The sequence below is a fragment of the Symphalangus syndactylus genome, chromosome 18 (genome assembly GCF_028878055.3).
Source record: "Symphalangus syndactylus isolate Jambi chromosome 18, NHGRI_mSymSyn1-v2.1_pri, whole genome shotgun sequence".
NCBI lineage: Eukaryota > Metazoa > Chordata > Mammalia > Primates > Hylobatidae > Symphalangus > Symphalangus syndactylus.
The window spans coordinates 66,826,389-66,846,998 of record NC_072440.2 but is presented as its reverse complement, the minus strand read 5'-3'; the positions used below and the strand labels follow the sequence as shown (position 1 = coordinate 66,846,998).

Below are 20,610 nucleotides of genomic sequence, written 5' to 3'. Positions count from 1 at the left end.
GAACCCGGGAGGCGGAGCTTGCAGTGAGCCGAGATTGCGCCACTGCACTCCAGCCTGGGCGACAGAGCGAGACTCTGTCTCAAAAAAAAAAAAAAAAAAAAAAAAAATATATATATATATATATATATTTATTCTGTGTCCTCTACATATCAAACAGAGTTAGGTGCTGGCTGTTTAGTGCTTTGTGAAGGAGATAATGTTACAAGTGATTATGTGTTACTATTTATAGTCTTTCACTTGTAATGGGTATTTGTTTTCTGCAAGATGGACGCCAAGAGTAGAAAAGAAGATTCAGCTGGGCATGGTGGCGACCGCCTGTAATCTCAGCACTTTGGGAGGCCAAGGTGAGAGGATCACTGGACGCCAGGAGTTCAAGACCAGCCTGGCCAACACGGTGAAACCCCATCTCTACTAAAAATACAAAAATTAGCCAGGCCTGGTGGCGGGCACCTGTAATCCTAGCTACTCGGGAGGCTAAGGCAGGAGAATCGCTTGAATCCAGGAGGCAGAAGTCGCAGTCAGCCGAGATTGCACCACTGCATTCCAGCCTGGGTGACAAGAATGAGACTGTTTCAAAAAAAATAATAAAAATAAAAATAAATAAATAAATAAAAGCAGCCTGGTTGGCTTATGCACGCAATCCTAGCACTTTGGGAGGCTGAGGCAGGCGGATCACCTGAGGTCAGGAGTTCAAGACCAGCCTGACCAACATGAAGAAACTCCCGTCTCTACTAAAAAATGCAAAAACTTAGTGGAGTGTGGTGGCGCATGCCTGTAATCACAGCTACTCTGGAGGCTAAATGAGGAGAACTGCTTGAACCCGGGAGGCGGAGGTTGCGGTAATTACACTCCAGCCTGGGCAAGAAGAGTGAATCAAAAAAAAAAAAAAAAAAAAGATTCAACAGACTTGATGGTTTGAAGAATGAAATGGACAGAAAAAAGAATGGTGTGAAATACAGAAGTAGGTTCTACAGGAAAACTGAGCAGGAGGTGGGGGTCCTATGCTTAAGAATTACTATTAGATTTTCTGGGCTGAGATTTGGCAAGGTAAATAGAAAATGCAGACCCAAGAGGACTCTAAATAGCCTTGCATTTCCCGCACTTCCCCTCTCATCTCCCCAGTGACAGGAAGCAAATATGGGACATTTGTAAAGAACAGGGGACAGATTTTACCTGCTTGTGGTGCCCAGACTTGGTTGCCGCTTGCAGTGAGGGGAATGAAGAGGAGAGATTTCGAAGGAGCAGACAGAAGGCCCATGCTGGCTCCAGATGGATAGGACTCTGCCCACTGAGTAGGGCAGAGAACAGAAGACCTTGTCCGCTATGGAGGCTGGAGACCGTAACCCTTTCAAGCCCTGTGTAAACTGGGTCATGAAGAGCCTCTGTATGGTAGGCATGTGGCTGGAGAAGCTCCGTTTTTTTGTCCAGATTCGGTAACATCCTGGGGAACAAAGTGCTAGAAGTGTGTGAAGGCCAAGGACAGAGCAGTCTGCTCTGGTCTGGACTATGGCAGTGCCTCCATAGTCTTGGAGAGGAGCTGGAGGCTGGGGAGGAGCCTGAGTGTGGGTCTGACTATGGACGCCAGTGTCTTCCCTGAATGTGGCCATCCCAGGGCAACCGTGGGACAAGAAGAAAGAAAAGGTCCACTTGGGAGGTTGAGACGGGCACTGGAGGGCCTCTCCTAAGGCAAGCCTTGCCGGAGCACAGTGCTCAGGTAAAGTCCTTGAGGACTCAGTCGTGCAATCTGAGCTGGATGATTTCACATGAAAGGATACTGGGAAGATTTCAGAACCAAACAGCAGGGACGGCATCTTGTTGCTCAAATCTACGAAGGTCATCTTGATGGATTCGAGAGAATAAAGTGCCATGGGCTTACTGTTAGGCCTCTTATCCCATCCACTAGCTGCCAAATATGGATTCAGCTGCTCTGTGCTGGATGAAAATCCATCCAGGAGCCTTTTATATCTGAGGCGCTTGTAGCTTTTAGCCATTGGAAGAAGTTCAGAGGAACACCGTCGGTATTTTAGTTTCTGAGTCTTCATGGCTGGGGCCAGTTTGGAGGCAAGGATGGACAGCTTGTTTAGTAAGGCTGATTCTTTGGTAGTCTTCCTAAAATTCAGGCTCCTCAAGGGATGGTACGGTGTAGCCGTCTGCTTTGGTATGTGACTAACCAAGCTCTTGGTAGGTGCTGTTTCAGGTTCTAACCGTGTAGGTGCAGACAGAGTACACAAACTGAGAAGTCTGTGCGCTTTTGTGGGGATGAGATTGGAGGAACTCTTTAAAAAGGCAGAACTTCTGATTCTACCTATTTTTCTCCCAACAATGATTTGCTCCTGATAGGAAACTTTCTTACAAGTTCGATGGGGCTGCTTCTTTAAGGGAAGCATTCCTTTCTTCGCAAAGGCACCATGTATCTGATCACACCCAGCAGAGGAGGGGTCTTGTGCTTTCCGAGGGGCACCAAGAAGGCAAGGACTTGTGCATGACTCAGTGTCCTTTAATGGATGATGTAAGCTTTCCTCCTTCTGGTCTTCTAACTGCTGAGTCTGTGCCACAATGTTGTCCTTGGCCAGCTTTGCTAGGGTGATTTCATTCATCATGGTGAACTCATCTTTGTCAACCTTAGGTTGGTTCTTATTTTGTGTATCATCTAACAACAGACTAGATGATATGCATTGTTTCGATATCATATGTGCTTTTTGTTGATGTATATATTCCTCTTCTTGCTGCAACATGTAGTCCAAAACCTCAGGGCTCTGCTGTTTTTCAGCATGATTAAGTATCCCCTGGCATTTAACATGGGTCTGAGAGATGTTGCTCACATGATTGCTATCGCCAGCTTCTCTGGTAACCGACTCCTCAGATTGCTCCCCAACAGTTAAGTAACCCAGTAGTCCCTTCTGATGCTCTTCAATTTCTTCTCCTTTCACTTTAGTATCTGTTTTCACTGTCAAAGGCAAATGTCTGTCAGAGGAATTCTCGTGAGGGTGACACGCTTTGCAAGTATTCTTTTCCACACAGGTACATACGCTGTCTCTGTCACTAGAATTACTCCGATCTCTTGATACTTTTTCCTTCATCTCAGGAAGGACTGTGCAGTCCTTTACATTTTCACAAAGCATTTCACCATCTTTTGGTTTACAAAGATTTTTCAGGTCAGTTTCTTCACTGTTAACATTAGTTTCTGAATTTTCTTGAGAAGACATTATTTCAATGGATTTCAGGCTTCTTAGGGAAACAGAGCTTTCATCATGGCAAGACATCAACTCTTTTGAGGAAATTCCAAAGGTACTTTCTTTGCCAAACTCAGAGTTTAGTTCTAGTCTTGATCCTTCAGTCATTTCTTGTGTTTCTCTGAGAGATGTTCCTTTATCTTGCTCTCCATAATGGCTATCATTTAAAGGCACATTTACTCTGCCCAATATTCTTTTATTTGGTTCATGATCTGCAACAGACTCCATCTCATGGGCACAAGAGTCTGGACACTTTTCCATTTCACAGTCTTTTAAAGATCTGTATATGCTTTCTTCACATGATTTTTTTATTTTGAGAAAGTCCACTGTAGAAGCAGCAGTAACTGGGAAATCTGAGTCCTGACCAGTTGTTCCTGTATGTGCAGCATCCAGTTCTCTCCGAGACACAGTACTCCTGGAGTCCTCCTGGAATGCCAGTTTCTCTTGCCTTGCACCACAATCCAGTGGATTAGATGCCTTCACGTCCAACACACCTTCTGTAAGCTTATTACTACAGTCCGTGTAGACAATGTCTACCATACCTTCTGTGGACTCATCACAACCAGACATCTTGACAAAGGCTCCTTTCAAATTGCCTTTCTTTGGACTACCACAAGGTAGTGAGTTATTACTGCCTGAGCTGACCAGCAGATCCTTTTGGTTGTGGTTTACCTCCCTGTGAGGCTCGGTGACAGTCTCTCTCTGGTCACTACCTAGCATCTCCTTGGCTGACTGACCTTCACTTTTGCATTCATCTGGTCTGTTTTGGTTACTCTGACAGTCAAGGACTTCATCTGCCTTTTGATCAAGTGTTTCAACTGCTTTTACATTTTTAAAACTGGAGAACATAATAGTAGGAGACTGGTCCAACACTTTTTCAGGACCTGGAATGTTTGCAGTCTGGTTTAGTTCTTGTATAGCATGATCAGAGATGTTATACTTACAAAATACAGTTTCTTTGGATACATCCTGCTCCTTTCCTTCCAGCCCTTCCTCACTGAGTTTGATGCTACTGGAGGTGTGAATGGTTTTGTTTGAAATTCCACTATTTAACAAGCCTGCTGTCATTTTGTTTCTGATCTTATCTCCTGGAAGGCTGCCATTCGTTTCTCTCCCACCAAGTTCTCTTTCCTCTGATGTGTAACTCACTTTACAGCTGCTTTTTTCCACAGAGTGTCCTGTTCCTTGGCAGCGGTGATCACGGTGCTGAAATGCATTTTCATATTTTGTTATCAAAGAGTTATCAACTTGCAGGCTGATTTTGCTGGACTTGAAAGCAGCAGAAGCAGAGCACATGTTTTCTTCGGATGCATTTTTTCTTACACAATGACAGCTAGAGATATCCTGAGATTGAACACTGTGACATTCTATGACAGAGACCACTTGAGGAAAGCCAGCTGCTTCTCTCTTATTTGAGCGCAGCCTGGAATGTAGAGCTTTTGTTCCTGAATCAGCCATTTCTTTTTTTCTCTCTAAACTTACTGGTTTGATGTTTAAGGTGGGATAGTTTGAAGAGGCACCACAGGTTTGGTTACCTGGTGGAGAGATGTCTTTCATTTTTGTCTGAACGGGAATGGTTTGTATATCAGCAATGACATCTGCTCTACCCTCTAATGGAGGGTGATGGCTCTGATGGGCATCTCTGCCTGTTGCTAAGGGCATCTCTTTGTTTAAATGCAGTAGAGAGTCATTTGGCAAATTTGCATGGTCTTGAGAATTAAGGGACACTTGTTGATTTAAAACACATTCACTTTCTACTTTGTTTACAAGCAGTTCATTGGTACAAGAAAGTTCATTCATCTCACAGGCTATGCTCTGTTCATCTAAAAGTGGAATATCATTATGTGAGGTCTGTATAACTTTTTCTGACTCAGGTCTGTAATCAAATTCTGGGGATGGTGGCAACAGAGCAGTACCTTTCTTGGGTTTTAATACCTCACTTATAGGACTTATCTGATCCTCTGGCATTAAACTCACAATGGATTTTCTTTCAAACAGAAAATCATTACATGATGCTTCATTTAACTGGGTGTTGCTTTCCAGATTTCTCTGGATGCTGACTAAGGAGTTACAGTCTTTAGTGTAAAAAGATTTACTTAATATATTGGGCTCTATAGGGGTTGTCTGTCCTGCCTCTTCAATCTGCATCGAGGAGGAAAAATTGCTTTCTTCAGAGTGTCCACCTGGATGGCTCACATTGGTAAAAGTTTCTTTATGGTCCTCAGGGTTTGTCAAGTTACCTTGAACATGTACAGTAATTTTCAAATCATTTTTATTTAACATTACTTCTGTGGCTTCAGTAAAAGAATTGGGCATTAAAGAACTAGAGCTCCCTGTATGAAGACTGTCTTGAATGCAGTTATTGTGGATATTTTCCTTTGGAGAAACAACAGGCTCTTTTTCACCAGAACAACGACCACTAATCTCCTTTTCTGGTTCCCTGGCATTAAAAAGAAAAGGTCCACCTCTTTCACTCCTGGGAATCAAAAGCTGTTCTTCATTTTCTTCTCTAGAAGCCGAGTTCTTCCCTTGATCATCCCCCCTATAAAAATAAGAACTGTCTGTCTTTTCAGCAGATCTCTTTAGCAAACCACCACCTTCAAAACCACAGTTTTCTAAGGATATTGTTCTGGATTGTGGATCAGATAAGTCTGATGTGAAACAAGAAACTTCAGAATTTTCTTTCAAGGGGCTTGTGGCTGTGGGACTATCACATGTAGAACTGGGTTGTTCATTATGGTGGCCATGAAGCTGTTGTTGATTGTTATCTGCTTCACAGACCAGGTTTGGTTTACACAACTCTTCCTTCTCATTGTCCACATTAGAAATGGCACTGTTTCCTGGTAATGACAACCAAGGACAACTTTTTAATTCTTCACATTCTTTTTCTTTAGGAGTTGCTTCTGTTAATACAGGGTCCACAAAGGTTAAAGGTTCTGGGGTAACTAACGTGCTGGTTTCTGAAACCTCATCACTGGTCATGATTTTGTCTACTTCTGGGAATTCATTGCATCCAGCTGAGAGATCTTTACTCACATTGCCATTTTTGTGTCCTTCATTATTATCCGTCTTAGTCCCATTGACCTTCATACCTTGTACTTTGGTGGATTTTAGCAGAGTTTCAGCTGTAATCTGTACATTTCCTTCTGAATAAGAGAAATAAATCCAAATTAGTATGCAGTAATAAAAAATCACTTGGTTTACCTTCATGCATTTTATTATGCTATGCTACCAAGGGCAACAGAAGACCCAACTCAAAAAGAAAACTGGAAAGTCAGCATTCTATACCATTCATTTTGTTCTTCTCTGAAAATATAACAGAGGGCCAAAACTGTATCTGGCAGAAACAGGTAATTTTTGACAAATGCCTCTTGCTGAAAGTTTAATACAGAGTTCACAGATCAATGCTGGACAACTGAATACAACACAGAAACATGTCCCTATGTTGTATTCTCATTCAGTCTTCAGAGACTTTCATTTTAAAACATTAATAAAGCAGACTCACAATAACAGCTTATTTTACTAGATGACCATTTTCTCAGTACTTGAAATTAGATGTCGTAGATAAAATTAGTCCTTGGAAAAAAACAACTATACATAAAACTTTATTTATTTACCTATTTATTTTTTTCAGACAGAGTCTTGCTCTGTTGCCCATGCTGGAGTACAGTAGTGCGATCTCAGCTCACTGCAACCTCCACCTCCCAGCTCAAGCGATTTTCCTGCCTCAGCTTCCTAAGTAGCTGGGATTCTAGGTGCCTGCAACCACACCCAGCTAATTTTTTTTTTCTTTTTTTTTTTGAGATGGAGTCTCGCTCTTGTTGCCCAGGCTGGAGTGCAGTGGCACAATATTGGCTCACTGCAACCTCCACTTCCTGGGTTCAGGCAATTCTCCTGCTTCAGCCGCCTGAATAGCTGGGATTACAGGCACCTGCCACCATGCCCGGCTAATTTTTGTACTTTTAGTAGAGATGGGGTTTCACCATGTTGGCCAGGCTGGTCTCGAACTCCTGACCTCAGGTGACCCGCCTGCCTCAGCCTCCCAAAGTGCTGGGATTACAGGCATGAGCCACCACGCCTGGCCTGCCCAGCTAATTTTTTTTTTTTTTTTTTTTTTTTTTTTTTGAGACGGAGTCTTGCTCTGTCGCCCAGGCTGGAGTGCAGTGGCGCAATCTCGGCTCACTGCAACCTCCGCCTCCTGGGTTCATGCCATTCTCCTGCCTCAGCCTCCCGAGTAGCTAGGACTACAGATGCCCACCACCACACCTGGCTAATTTCTTTTTGTATTTTTAGTACAGACAGGGTTTCACCATGTTAGGCAGGATGGTCTCGATCTCCTGATCTCATGATCCACCCGCCTTGGCCTTCCAAAGTGCTGGGATTACAGGCGTGAGCCACCGCGCCTGGCCTGCCTAGCTAACTTTTTTTGTATTTTTACTAGACGGGATTTCACCATGTTGGCCAGGCTGGTCTCAAACTCTCGACCTCAGGTGATCTCTTATTACTTCTGTTCCCCTAAGAGAACCCTGACTAGCACACTATACACACGAACATGTGTGTATGTATGGATATATGTACACATGATTTTATACATATATAAAAAACAGGACACCTGTATTAAACAGAAAAAGCAAAATGCAAATCTATTTAAAGATTGGCCAGGCGTGGTGGCTCATGCCTGTAATTCCAGTGGTGGCTCATGCCTGTAATCCCAGCATTTTGGGAGGCCGAGGTGGATGGATCACATGAGGTCAGGAGTTCAAGACTAGCCTGGCCAACATGACAAAAACCCTTCTCTACCGAAAATGTAAAAATTAGCTGGGCATGGTGGCACCTGCCTATAATCCCAGCTACTGGGGAGGCTGAAGCAGGGGAATCGCTTGAATCTAGGAGGCGGAGGTTGCAGTGAGCCAAGATCAGGCCACTACACTCTAGCCTGGGTGACAGAGCAAGACTCGGTCTCAAAAAACAAAAAATAAAACAATCTAATTCCTGAGTTGGATGCAGTACCTCACAACAGTGACCCCAGCACTTTGGGAGGCTGAGGCAGAAGGAATGCTTGAGCCCAGAAGTTTGAACCAGCCTGGGCAACACAAGGAGACTGTCTCTACAAAAAATTTAAAAGGAAAAAAAAATCAGCTAAGCATAGTGGTGTGTGCCTTTAGTCTCTGCTACGTGGGAGGCTGAGGCAGGAGGATGCTTGAGCCCAGGAGGTCAAGGCTGCAATGAGCTGTGATTGCACTACTGCACTCCAGCCTGGGTAACAGAGTAAGTGACCTTGTCTCAAAAAAAAAAGGCCGGGCGTGGTGGCTCACGCTTGTAATCCCAGCATTCTGGGAGGCCGAGGCGGGTGGATCACGAGGTCAGGAGATCGAGACCACGGTGAAACCCCGTCTCTACTAAAAATACAAAAAAAACTAGCCGGGCGTGGTGGCGGGTGCCTGTAGTCCCAGCTACTCGGAGAGGCTGAGGCAGGAGAATGGCGTGAACCTGGGAGGCGGAGCTTGCAGCGAGCCGAGATTGCGCCACTGCACTCCAGCCTGGGCAACAGAGCGAGACTCCATCTCAAAAAAAAAAAAAAAAAAGAACAAAAAATTTAAAATCTAATTCTTACTAGAATATAAACTCTGTGAGGGTAAGGATCTTGTTTTGTTCTTTTCCTTATGGTTCAGCATAATGCCTGGTATATAAAAGCATAAGAGTACTTAATAAAATATTCATAAAATTAATGAACGAATACAGTTAGGTCAAATAAACAAATGCTATTAATACTGAGTTTCTACGGCTTCCCTATCCATTTCTCAATAGGTCCTGAGAGCGGCAATTACTATGAGAAAGAGCCCTGACTGTGAAGCCAGACCAGCTAAGCTTCAATCACAGCTCTGTGATACTTTTTTTTTTTTTTTGAGACAGGGTCTCGCTTTGTTGCCTAGGCTGGAGTGCAGTGGTGCCATCATGGCTCACTGCAGCCTCCAACTCCTGGGCTCAAGTGATTGTCTCACCTCAGCCTCCCAAGGAGCTGGGACTGTAGGCATACGCCACCATGTCCAGCTAATTTTTGTATTTTTTGTAGAAACAAGGTTATTTATGTTGCCCAGGCTGACCTTGAACACCTGAGCTCAAGCAATCCTCCCACCTCAGCCTCTCAAAGTGCTGGGATTACAGGTGTGAGTCACTGTGCCCTGTAGCTCTGTGATACTTACCTTTAAGTCTTGGTTTCTTTTTTTTTTTTTTTTTTTGAGACGGGAGTCTCACTCTGTCGCCCAGGCTGGAGTGCAGTGGCGCAATCTCGGCTCACTGCAAGCTCCGCCTCCCGGGTTCACGCCATTCTCCTGCCTCAGCCTCCCCAAGTAGCTGAGACTACAGGCGCCCACCACCACGCCCGGCTAATTTTTTTTTGTTTGTATTTTTAGTAGAGATGGGGTTTCACCGTGGTCTCGATCTCCTGACCTCGTGATCTGCCCGCCTCGGCCTCCCAAAGTGCTGGGATTACAAGCGTGAGCCACAGCGCCTGGCCAGTCTTGGTTTCTTTTATTGTAAAAAGTGGGGAAAGTACAATTACCTCAGTGCTACACTGAGGATTAAATTAAATAATGCATGTAAGATGTCATATGGGACAGTGCCTGCCATATAAAAGGTGCCTTTCTTTTGCTCTGTTTTTTTATTTTACTGGACCTGAGAACAGTTAAAATGGAATAACTAGGCTACACACAGCATTTTAAAATGTTTAGAGTCAGCAAATATTAGATTAACAAATATGTACTGCAAGCCACAGGTTTTCAGATACCAATCATTTACAAAAGGCAGCCTCAAAATCCTGATTCAACACACAATACTTATGTTGTGAAACTAGCCTACTTTCCCTATTACAGCAGACGGTGCTACCCTATTCAAGAATTTGTAAATACACAGCTGGGCATGGTGGCTCACACCTGTAATCCCAGCACTTTGGGAGGCAGAGGTGGGCAGATCACTTGAGATCAGGAGTTCAAGACCAGCCTGGCCAATATGGTGAAACCTTGTCTCTACTAAAAATACAAAAAAATCAGCCATGCATGGTGGCAGGCACCTGTAATCCCAGCTACTTGGGAAGCTGAGGCAGGAGAATCGCTTGAGCCCCGGAAGTGAAGGTTGCAGTCAGCCACTGCACTGCAGCCTGGGCGACAGAGTGAGAACCCATCTCAAAATAAATAAAATAAAATAAAATAAAAATAAACATGTAGTTCTCCAAATTATATAAGGTAGATTTTCCCTAATTGACTACTTTCACCTCTTCCTCAAAATGTATTTCCTCAATGCTCTTCCAATTTCTGGTGACCATCCTAAATAAGTCTTCATAGAAATCACTACTGTGGGAATTAAGTCTCACAATAATGAGTAGGAACTAATATTGCCATTGTTCCTGATACCATTTCACCTTTCTTACACATAAACTTCCCAGACAAGCCCAGTTATAGGGAACTCTCTGAAAACAAGATAAAACAAATAAACTTGATAACATCAGTTTTATAAAATTAAACAGAAAATTATTGAAAGAGGCATATTAAAAGTCAGGACAGCAGAAAGGGTGAGGAACCAGCAAGAGTGCCTGATGGGGAAGATCTCCCCTGTGAGATGGCCAGTCAACTCAAACACTCCCACCACTGCTCCCCCATGCCCACTTCTCATGTGTCTGCCCTACTGCAATCAAGAAATAAGGAATGACAGGCAAAAGTGCATCCAACCAATTAAAGGCTCCTTCTGGTTATTACAGCAAAAGTCCTTTTAAAAGGTTCAATCTGGTCAGGAGATCGAGACCATCCTGGCTAACACGGTGAAACCCCATCTCTATTAAAAATACAAAAAATTAGCCAGGCGTGGTGGCGGGCACCTGTAGTCCCAGCTACTCGGGAGGTTGAGGCAGGAGAATGGCATGAACCCAGGAGGCGGAGTTTGCAGTGAGCCGAGATAGTGCCACTGCAGTCCAGCCTGGGCAACAGAGCAAGACTCTGTCACAAAAAAAAAAAAAAAAGTTCAACCTGCTGCCATTTTAGCTAATTGAGTAGCAGCAAGCAGCAGACATATGATTGTGCCTATAGCTTACAATTATCTATTACATATTTCAAAATAGCCAGAAGAGAAGAATTCAAATGGTTCTACCATACAGAAAAGACAAATATTTAAGGTGATGGAAATCCCAAGTACACAAATTGATCTTTTCAAATTATATGAATGTATTATCACATATATCCCCAAACCATGCACATTACAAATCAATTAAACAAAAGAATCCCAAAACTCTGGAATACCATGGTAATTTGATAGTACTGAGAGTGGGACATTTATACAGAGAAGTAAAAATATGCACCGAGGGGAGAGTGTAGTAGCAGAGGTTCACTTACTAAACAACTTGGTGCAGGGGATCCCAAATCATTCTTCAGCCAATTTATAATTACACTGAAGTCCTCTCACTCAGAATAACCAAAATGTAATAAATAAAATCAAGTAATTTGCACAGCGCTCAACTATGCAAACACTTAATGAAACAAAGGTAGCAAGTATATATTAGATTTTCATCAAGAAAACTTAAATCTGGGCCGGGTGTGGTGGCTCACACCTGTAATCTCAGCACTTTGGGAGCCTGAGACGGGTGGATCACCTGAGGTCAGGAGTTTGAGACAAGTCTGGCCAACATAGTAAAACCCTGTCTCTACTAAAAATACAAAAAAATCAGCCGGGCATGGTAGCGCGTGCCTGTAGTCCCAGCTACTTGAGGCTGAGGCAGGAGAATTGCTTGAACCCAGCAGACGGAGGTTGCAGTAAGCCAAGATCGTACAACTGCACTCCAGCCTGGGTGACAGAAAGAAAAAAAAAGAAAGAAAGAAAGAAAGAAAACTTAAATCTGGGTGGGGCAGAGCGAAGATTTTGGCAGCTGGAGCCCTGGAGACAAGCTTGATTTCTATGAGGCATCATTCAGTTTTTTGTTTTTTTTTTTTTGAGACAGAGTCTTGCTCTGCCGCCCAGGCTGGAGTGCAGTGGAGCGATCCCCACTCACTGCAAGCTTCGCCTCCGGGGTTCACGCCATTCTCTCGCCTCAGCCTCTCGAATAGCTGGGACTACAGGCGCCCGCCACCATACCTGGCTAATTTTTTTTTTCCTTGTATTTTTAGTAGAGATGGGGTTTCACTGTGTTAGCCAAGATGGTTTTTTTAATAATCATTATTATTTTTTGAGATGGAGTCTCGCTCTGTCACCCAGGCTGGAGTGCAGTGGCGTGATCTCGGCTCACTGCAAGCTCCGCCTCCCGGGTTCACGCCATTCTCCTGCCTCAGCCTCCCGAGTAGCTGGGACTACAGGTGCCCGCCACCACGCCCGGCTAATTTTTTATATTTTTAGTAGAGATGGGGTTTCACCGTGTTAGCCAGGATGGTCTCGATCTCCTGACCTCGTGATCCGCCCGCCTTGGCCTCCCAAAGTGCTGGGATTACAGGCATGAGCCATCGCGCCCGGCCTGTTTTTTTTTTTTTTTTGCATTCAGTTCTTAATTCCGTAGTAAAGATAAAGTAGCAGATGCCTGACCTTGGTAGAGCAAGCCAAAATGCTGGCCACACTACAGAAGAGCACGTGGGTCTATTTAAATCAAATCCATGGTGATGGCATATATTGCTCATGCTCCCAGGGCTCAACATCTTCACAGGCCTGTCTCCATAGAATCTTCTTCTCTGGCTTGCTATGACCGGCTGTGACTTTGGACAGCTGAGCTTGCTTCCTCACGTGCAACACAGGAATACCCTGGAAGGTTCTTAGGGGACAGAATGAACTAGGCCATTGCTGCTAAAAACTCCAGTAGAGATGCTGATTTCAAGCTCCCCTATACCAAACTGAGACCCTTATCCATGGGTTTGGGGGAGAAAAAAAAATCAAATATTTTACCAATTTAAGTCATTAAATAAGCATGATATTAGAACATAAAGAGAAGTGTCACAGAGTAATTTAGCTGCAGATATTGTTCAGGAGAGTTCATCTTATCTATGTCCAACGTGGACCAGCTTCTTAGGTGGAGAGTAGCCAAGTAATTTTGAAAAGGCAGATTTCCAAGCAGAAAATAACCCTGGTTCTCCTGTTTAAAAGGCCAGTTCAGTGGTTAAATGAAGTGTAGTTCAATAGACAGTAAATTTTGTGGTAAGATGTGGGTGAATATATATCAAAGACTAAATATAGCAGTACTGGAGCCCCACTAAACAGATCTTGGGGGTGGGGTTAGGGGCCCACTAAACTGCATCCCTAGTAAGGCTCTAAGAACAGGGTGAGATTTATGTACAAAACAACATTTCTCATCTTCGGAGGACTGTCCTTTAATCTACACTGGGGAAATCTGCAGCAGCAGGAAGCTGGGTGAAAAACTGGGACAAATGTCCTTTTTCATAAGAAACATTTGTGCTTCCTTTTCTGTCCAAGCTGCCAAGAAGCTAAGAGTCAAATCTGATGTTTTATCACAGTAACAAAATGTTCATATAATTTAATCCAGAGGTCCCCAACCCTGGGCCATGGACCAGTACCCATCCTTCATCTGTTAGAAACTGGGCCGCACAGCAGGAGGTGAGAAGCAGGCAAGTGAGCAAAGCTTCATCTGCATTTACAGCTGCTCCTCATGCTTGCATTACTGCCTGAGCTCCGCCTCCTGCCAGATAAACACTAGCATTATATTCTCATAGGAGTGTGGACCCTATTGTGAACTGTACATGCAAGGGATCTAGGTTGCGAGCTCCTTTTGAGAATCTAATGCCTGATGATCTGTCACTGTCTCCCATCAACCCCAGAGGGGACCACCTAGTTGCAGGAAAACAAGCTCAGGGCTCCCACTGATTCTACATTATGGGAAGTCATATAATTATTTCATTATATATTACAATGGAATAATAATAGAAACGAAGTGCACAATAAATGCAATGCACTTGAATCATCCTAAAAGCATCTACCCCACCAGATCCGTGGAAAAACTGTCTTCCACGAAACAGGTTCCTGACTCCAAAAATGTCGGGGACCACTGACTTAGTGTATTCACTTTATCTTCTCTTTGTGAGGTTCTGATTATATTATCTGATTTATTTATTTAGTGAGACAGGGTCTTGCTCTGTTGCCCAGGATGGAGTACAGTGGTGTGATCACAGCTCACTACAGCCTCAACCTCCCAGGGCTCAAGTGATCCTTCTGCCTTAGCCTCCCGAGTAGCTGGGACCACAGGTGTGTGTGCTGCCATGCTAATTTTCGCATTTTTTATAGAGAAGGGGTTTTGCCACGTTGCCCAAGCTAATCTCAAACTCTTGGACTTAAGCAATCCTCCCACCCTGGCCTCCCAAAGTGCTGGGATTACAGACGTGAGCCACTGTGCCCAGCCTGATGATTCTGTATTAGCCTTAATTGACACATAGTCCTCTCTAAAGTAATCTAAGATTATTTTTAGCCTTGGGGTGAGAAGAGGAGAACCTTATCTCAGCTACTCTCTTTTGGACCTCAACTTCCTCCTCAATCAATCAACCAATCTAAAAGTAATAACCTCAGATCTCTATACCCAACCATTGTTTTGAGGAGCAAAAAGGTAATGAAATTGCCTTGAAAACGCTCAAGGTGACCTGGAGTAAACATTTTCTCTCATCCCTGACCCCACAGAACAAGAAAACGATACACTACCACATGCTGAACTATACTGGGTACATGTCTCCCCTGTCCCAGTTAACCCTTCTAAACAGGCAAATATAGTATATTTGATGATATAAAATCCAATAAAGGTTCAACACACTCAAAAGAAAGGGACTTGCTGGGTGCGGTGGTTCATGCCTGTAATCCTGCACTTTCTGGGGCAGAGGCAGGAGGATCACTTGAGCCCAGGAGTTCGAGACCAGCCTAGGCAATGTGGTGAGACCTTGCCTCTAAAAAAAGTACAAAAAAAAAAAAATAGAAAATCAGTCAGGCATGGTGGCTCGCGCCTGTAGTCCCAGCTACTTGGGAGGCCGAGGTATGAAGATCACTTGAGCCCGGGAGGTTGAGGCTGCAGTGCACTGTGCAAGTACATCCATGGGCAATACTAAGATACGATCTACAGTGAAGTTACAGTTCCTATAGTTAAGTACACCCTACAAGGCAGGGACTTATAACCCTTATATTCTCAATGCAAAATGGAAACGTAACTAAAACAGTATTTGCAGTAAGTGGATAAAGGAAGAGATTTGAGAGAAATAAATACCTTTGCTCCTTAGAAAATCTTTAGGGAGGTCCACATGTGAAAGTTCTTTGCTGGACTGCATCAGGAGATCCTCCTACAGTAAGAAAATCCAGTGGTCAAGGGGGATTCAGAAGATTCTGAGTTAATGAATATTATTATTATTATTATTTTTTTTTTTTTTAGACAGTCTTGCTCTGTTCCCCAGACTGAAGTGCAATGGTGAGATCTTGGCTCACTGCAACCTCCACCTCCAAGGTTCAAGCCATTCTCCTGTCTCAGCCTCCCAAGTAGCTGAGATTACACGCACCCGCTACCATGCCTGGCTAATTTTTGTATTTCTACTACAGACAGCGTTTCACCATGTTGGCCAGGCTGGTCTCGAACTCCTGACCTCAAGTGATCCACCCGCCTCCGTTCCCAAAGCGCTAGGATTACAGGCGTGAGCCACCACACCTGGCTGAATATTAGTTATTTTTGAGAGACTTCTTTATGACTTTGGGAAATTAGCTAGCAGTCACAAGGATTGGGCACTGAAGGAAACCTCAAATTTAAGTAAGGGTAAACAATAAAAATTTCTACTTATCTAGAATTTGAGCCTGAAAACATTTTAAAGTTGTGACAATAACAGAGGTCTAAAAAAATTTTTTTTAGAGGCAGAGGTTGCAGTTAGCCAAGACCGTGCACGCTGTCAGCTCCCTGCAACTTCTATATCACAGGTTCAAGCAATTCTCCTGCCTCAGCCTCCCAAGCATCTGGGATTACAGGCGCCCACCACCATGCCTGGCTAATTTTTATATTTTTAGTAGAGACAGTGTTTCACCATGTTGGCCAGGCTGGTCTTGAACTCCTGACCTCAGGTAATCCACCTGCCTTGGCCTCCCAAATTACTGGGACTACAAGCGTGATCCACCGTGCCCGGCCTAATTTTTGTATTTTTAATAGAGGCAGGGTTTCACCATGTTGGCTAGGCTAGTCTCAAACTCCAGACCTCAAGTGATCTGCCCACCTCGGCCTTCCAAAGAGCGGGATTAAAGGCATGAGCCACTGCACCTGGCCAAGAAAATATTTATCTGTAGTTATATTTGATCCTTTCTCCCAAATGTTACTATTCTCTGCTTTTCCTGTTCTCAGGCTGAATGTTTGAGGTATGAGAATAGATGCTATTTAAAATATTCTTTCAAGTTAACACTTCATGGAAAAGGGAGAGTGCCTGAGTTCTGTTCCAACCCAAGGACTCTCACCTACTAACTCCATGGTGCTGACAGCAACCTTACAAGTGGCTGAAAGAATACATGGAAACCATATAAAACACCCAGCAAAGACACCCAGTCAGGACAGGGTGCTCCATGAGCAGAAGCTTCCATTCTTCATGAGACTGTAGACACCTGTTATCCATCCTGTTCTGTGAGAAAAGCCAACAGAGCTGTCACCGACAGATTCTGGCATGTTTCTGGAATGACTTCCATAAGCTTTTCCAAGGCTATCGGAGCCTCTGTAAAGTGACAGCACAGGCCAGTGATATACAGGCTCCTTCAGATCCCAAAGGTCTCTGGTGAGCTAATGCAATGAAATCTTACTGGATCCAGCCCCAGAGGGGTTGGTGGGATTTTGCTTTGTCCCACTTGTGGCTTTAAGGTGCCCCTAGCTGGAGGCCCCAAAATACCCTGGTGGAGTGCCAAGCCCACTGTTTTGACCATGTTCCTTTTCCTTGATTAGCCACAATTCTTTTTGTTTGTTTGTTTGTTTTGGAGATGGAGTCTCACTCTGTTGCCCAGGCTGGAGTGCAGTGGTGCGACCTCGGCTCACTGCAATCTCTGCTTCCTGGGTTAAAGCGATTCTCCTGCCTCAGCCTCCCAAGTAGCTGGGACTATAGGTGCATGCTGCCACACCTGGCTAATTTTTTGTATTTTAGTAGAGACAGGGTTTCACTGTTGTTGCCCAGACTGGTCTCGAACGCCTGAGCTCAGGCAATTCACCCACCTTGGCCTCCCAAAGTGCTAGGATTACAGGCGTGAGCCACCATGCGTGGCCGATTAGCCACAATTCTTAACAGGGAAAGAGACTTCCTCCCTGACTTACTGACTTCTCTTAGAAGTTTCTGAGTTAAGAAAAGCAAGTTATCCCTCACAGGAAGGCTGGAGACTCCACAAGGTTTGTGTTAATCTGAAATATAATCAGAAATTGAATGAATCACGGCCAGGCGCGGTGGCTCACGCCTTTAATCCCAGCACTTTGGGAAGCTGAGGCGGGTGGATCATCTGAGGTCAGGAGTTCAAGACCAGCCTGGCCAACATCATGAAACCCCATCTCTAATAAAAATACAAAAATTAGCTGCATATGGTGGTGCGTGCCTGTAATCCCAGCTACTAGGGAGGGCTGAGGCAGGAGGATCACTTGAACCCAGGAGAAGGAGGCTGCAGTGAGCCAAGATCATGCCACTGCACTCCAGCCTGGGCAACAGAGCGAGTCACTGTCTCAGAAAAAAAAAAGAAAAGAAATTGAATCAATCGACAATAAAAGAGTGTGGGCTGAGGTCAAATGTGAGAGACCTCCCCCAACAGCCTTACCATGGTGATGGGCAACCTCCAGATCCAGTGGGAGCTCTGCTAGTCTGGGCTCTTGAATATGGATGAGGGCAACAGAACCACCTACTTGGATGCAATGGACATGTAACATGATAACCTCTGTAACATCCTCCACCTCCTCCAAAATAGCCAATCATATGATGAACACTAGCAGAAATGTATCAGATGCAATTTCCTTTTTCTACAATATTTTATCAGCTAAACGTTCTAACTTTCAGGATTCCTAAAGTTAAGAGTCCTAGGGCCGGGAGCAGTGGCTGACACCTGTAATTCCAGCACTTTGGGAGGCCAAGGCAGGCGGATCACCTGAGGTCAGGAGTTTGAGACCAGCCTGACCAACATGGAGAAACCCGTCTCTACTAAAAAATACAAAATTAGCTGGGCATGGTGGCGGATGCCTGTAATCCCAGCTACTCTGGAGGCTGAGGCAGGAGAATGGCTTGAGCCCAGGAGGCGGAGGTTGCAGTGAGCCGAGATCGCGCCGCTGCACTCCAGCCTGGGTGAGAGAGACAGACTTCATCTCGGGAAAAAAAAAACAACAACAAAAAAACGTATACTAGGCTTTTGTATGTTACAGCTAAAAGACAAATCAGATTGTGCCACTGCACTCCAGCCTGGGCAACAGAGTAGACTCCATCTCCAAAAAAAAAAAGACAATTCTGAACTTTTTCTGTGTCTGAGTTGAATACAACTAATGTATCCTAGAACCAAAGCGTTTACAACATATTCAACCCAGGTGTATCTACCATTATGGGGAAAAAATATGTAAAAAGCTTAACACTCAATAGCTTATACGTAATCACCAAAAAAACAATAAAAACCAAGCATGGTATAGAGTTCTCAATGCTAAATCATCCATGTGGGATGTCACATGCCCATCTCTGAATATCTTTGGTGCACAGTTCTTAAATAAGACCAATCTATTCCACAACCTGGCTAGTAACCTTTGCATGTGCAACAGATTTTGACCTTCCTCCTGCAAGAGTGGAGTTCAGAACTGAATACATTCTTTCACAATTCAGCTTGGTTCTTGCAGCTGTCCCTTCCACTGTGCCTGTTCTAAGATAGTTCACCCTCAGCAGGATGATCTTGATCAAATCCCAAAATTATTAGTTACAAACTTATTTACTTATTTATTTTTGAGACGAAGTCTCGCTCTGTCACCCAGGCTGGAGTGCAGTGGCACAACCTCTGCTCACTGCAAGCTCTACCTCCCGGGTTCACGCCATTCTCCTGCCTCAGCCTCCGGAGTAGCTGGAACTACAGGTGCCCACCACCCCGCCCGGCTAATTTTTTGTGTGTGTATTTTTAGGAGAGACGGAGTTTCACTGTTAGCCAGGATGGTCTTGATCTCCTGACCTCATGATCTGCCTGCCTCTGCCTCCCAAAGTGCTGGGATTACAGCGTGAGCCACCGCGCCCAGCCTAGCTACAAGTTTTTAATACCTTTAGGACACGATCCTAAGACAGGAAATTATTATTATTTTACTGGTTTAACTTCTCATGATTGAAACATTTGTTTCATGATTGGAATATTTAACTTTTAAAAATATTAAGACCAGTAACAAAAGGGCAAATACCGTATGATTCCACTTGAATGATGTACCTAGAGTAGTCAAATTCATAGAGATAGAAAGTAGAATGGCTGTTGTCAAAGATGGGGTGAGGGGAGAATGGTGAGTTACTATTTAGTGGGTACTAAGTTTCAGTTTGGGATGATGAGAAAAGTTCTGGAGATGGATGGTGGTGATGGTTACACAATACTATGAATGTGCTTAATGTGACTGAACTGCATATTTTTGGGCTGAGCACGGTGGCTCACGCCTGTAATCCCAGTACTTTGGGAGACCGAGGTGGGTGGATCACCTGAGGTCAAGAGTTCGAGACCAGCCTCACCAACATGGTGAAACCCCATCTCTACTAAAATACAAAATCAGGCAGAAATGGTGTCACATGCCTGTAGTCCCAGCTACTTGGGAGGCTGAGGCAAAGAACTGCTTAAACCCAGGAGGCAGAGGTTACAGTGAGCTGAGAGCGTGCCACTGCATTGGGAGAACAGAATGAGACTGTCTTAAAAAAAAAAAAAAAAAAAATCGCCAGGCACTGTGGCTCACGCCTGTAATCCTAGCACTTTGGGAGGCCGAGGCAGGCAGATCACAAGGCCAGGAACTCAAGACCAGCCTGGCCAGCATGGTGAAACCCCATCTCTACTAAAAATACAAAAATTAGCTGGCCATGGTGGCACGTGCCTATAAACCCAGCTACTCAGGAGGCTGAAGCAGAAGAACTGCTTGAACCGGGACCTGGGAGGCGGAGGTTGCAGTGAGCTGAGATCGCGCCACTGCACTGCAGCCTGGGCTACAGAGCGAGACTCCGTCTCAAAAAAAAAAAAAAAAAAGAATACCACAGAAGTGATGTCGGTTCTCCTCGTGGTGTCCTATTGGGGGCAGTGTCCTATCAGGAGGCACCGCCCTATCATGGTGTTATGGTGCCTCATTCCCGGGGGCAAACTTCCATTACTTAGTTTGGGTGGATTCTGCCAGGTTTCTCCATTGTGAAGTTACTATTCCACCTTTGTAACTAATAAATAT

General features: G+C 44.4%; 1 protein-coding gene across 8 annotated transcripts in view; it reads right to left on the bottom strand.

Moving 5' to 3' along the window:
* The window catches only part of PRR14L (proline rich 14 like), a 70,845-nt gene that overhangs the window by 29,399 nt on the left and 20,836 nt on the right, over window positions 1-20,610 (bottom strand). For 7 of the 8 annotated variants that reach the window (XM_055251563.2, XM_055251562.2, XM_063623471.1 and 4 more), the window contains 2 exons: window positions 15,457-15,529; window positions 1,174-6,379 (listed from right to left, as the gene is read on the bottom strand). In XM_055251563.2, coding sequence (XP_055107538.2) covers window positions 1,174-6,379; window positions 15,457-15,529 — 5,279 coding nt within the window. Of the gene's footprint in view, window positions 1-1,173; window positions 6,380-15,456; window positions 15,530-18,002; window positions 19,272-20,610 lie in introns of those variants that run through there. The other variant, XM_055251565.2, reaches the window with a different exon arrangement.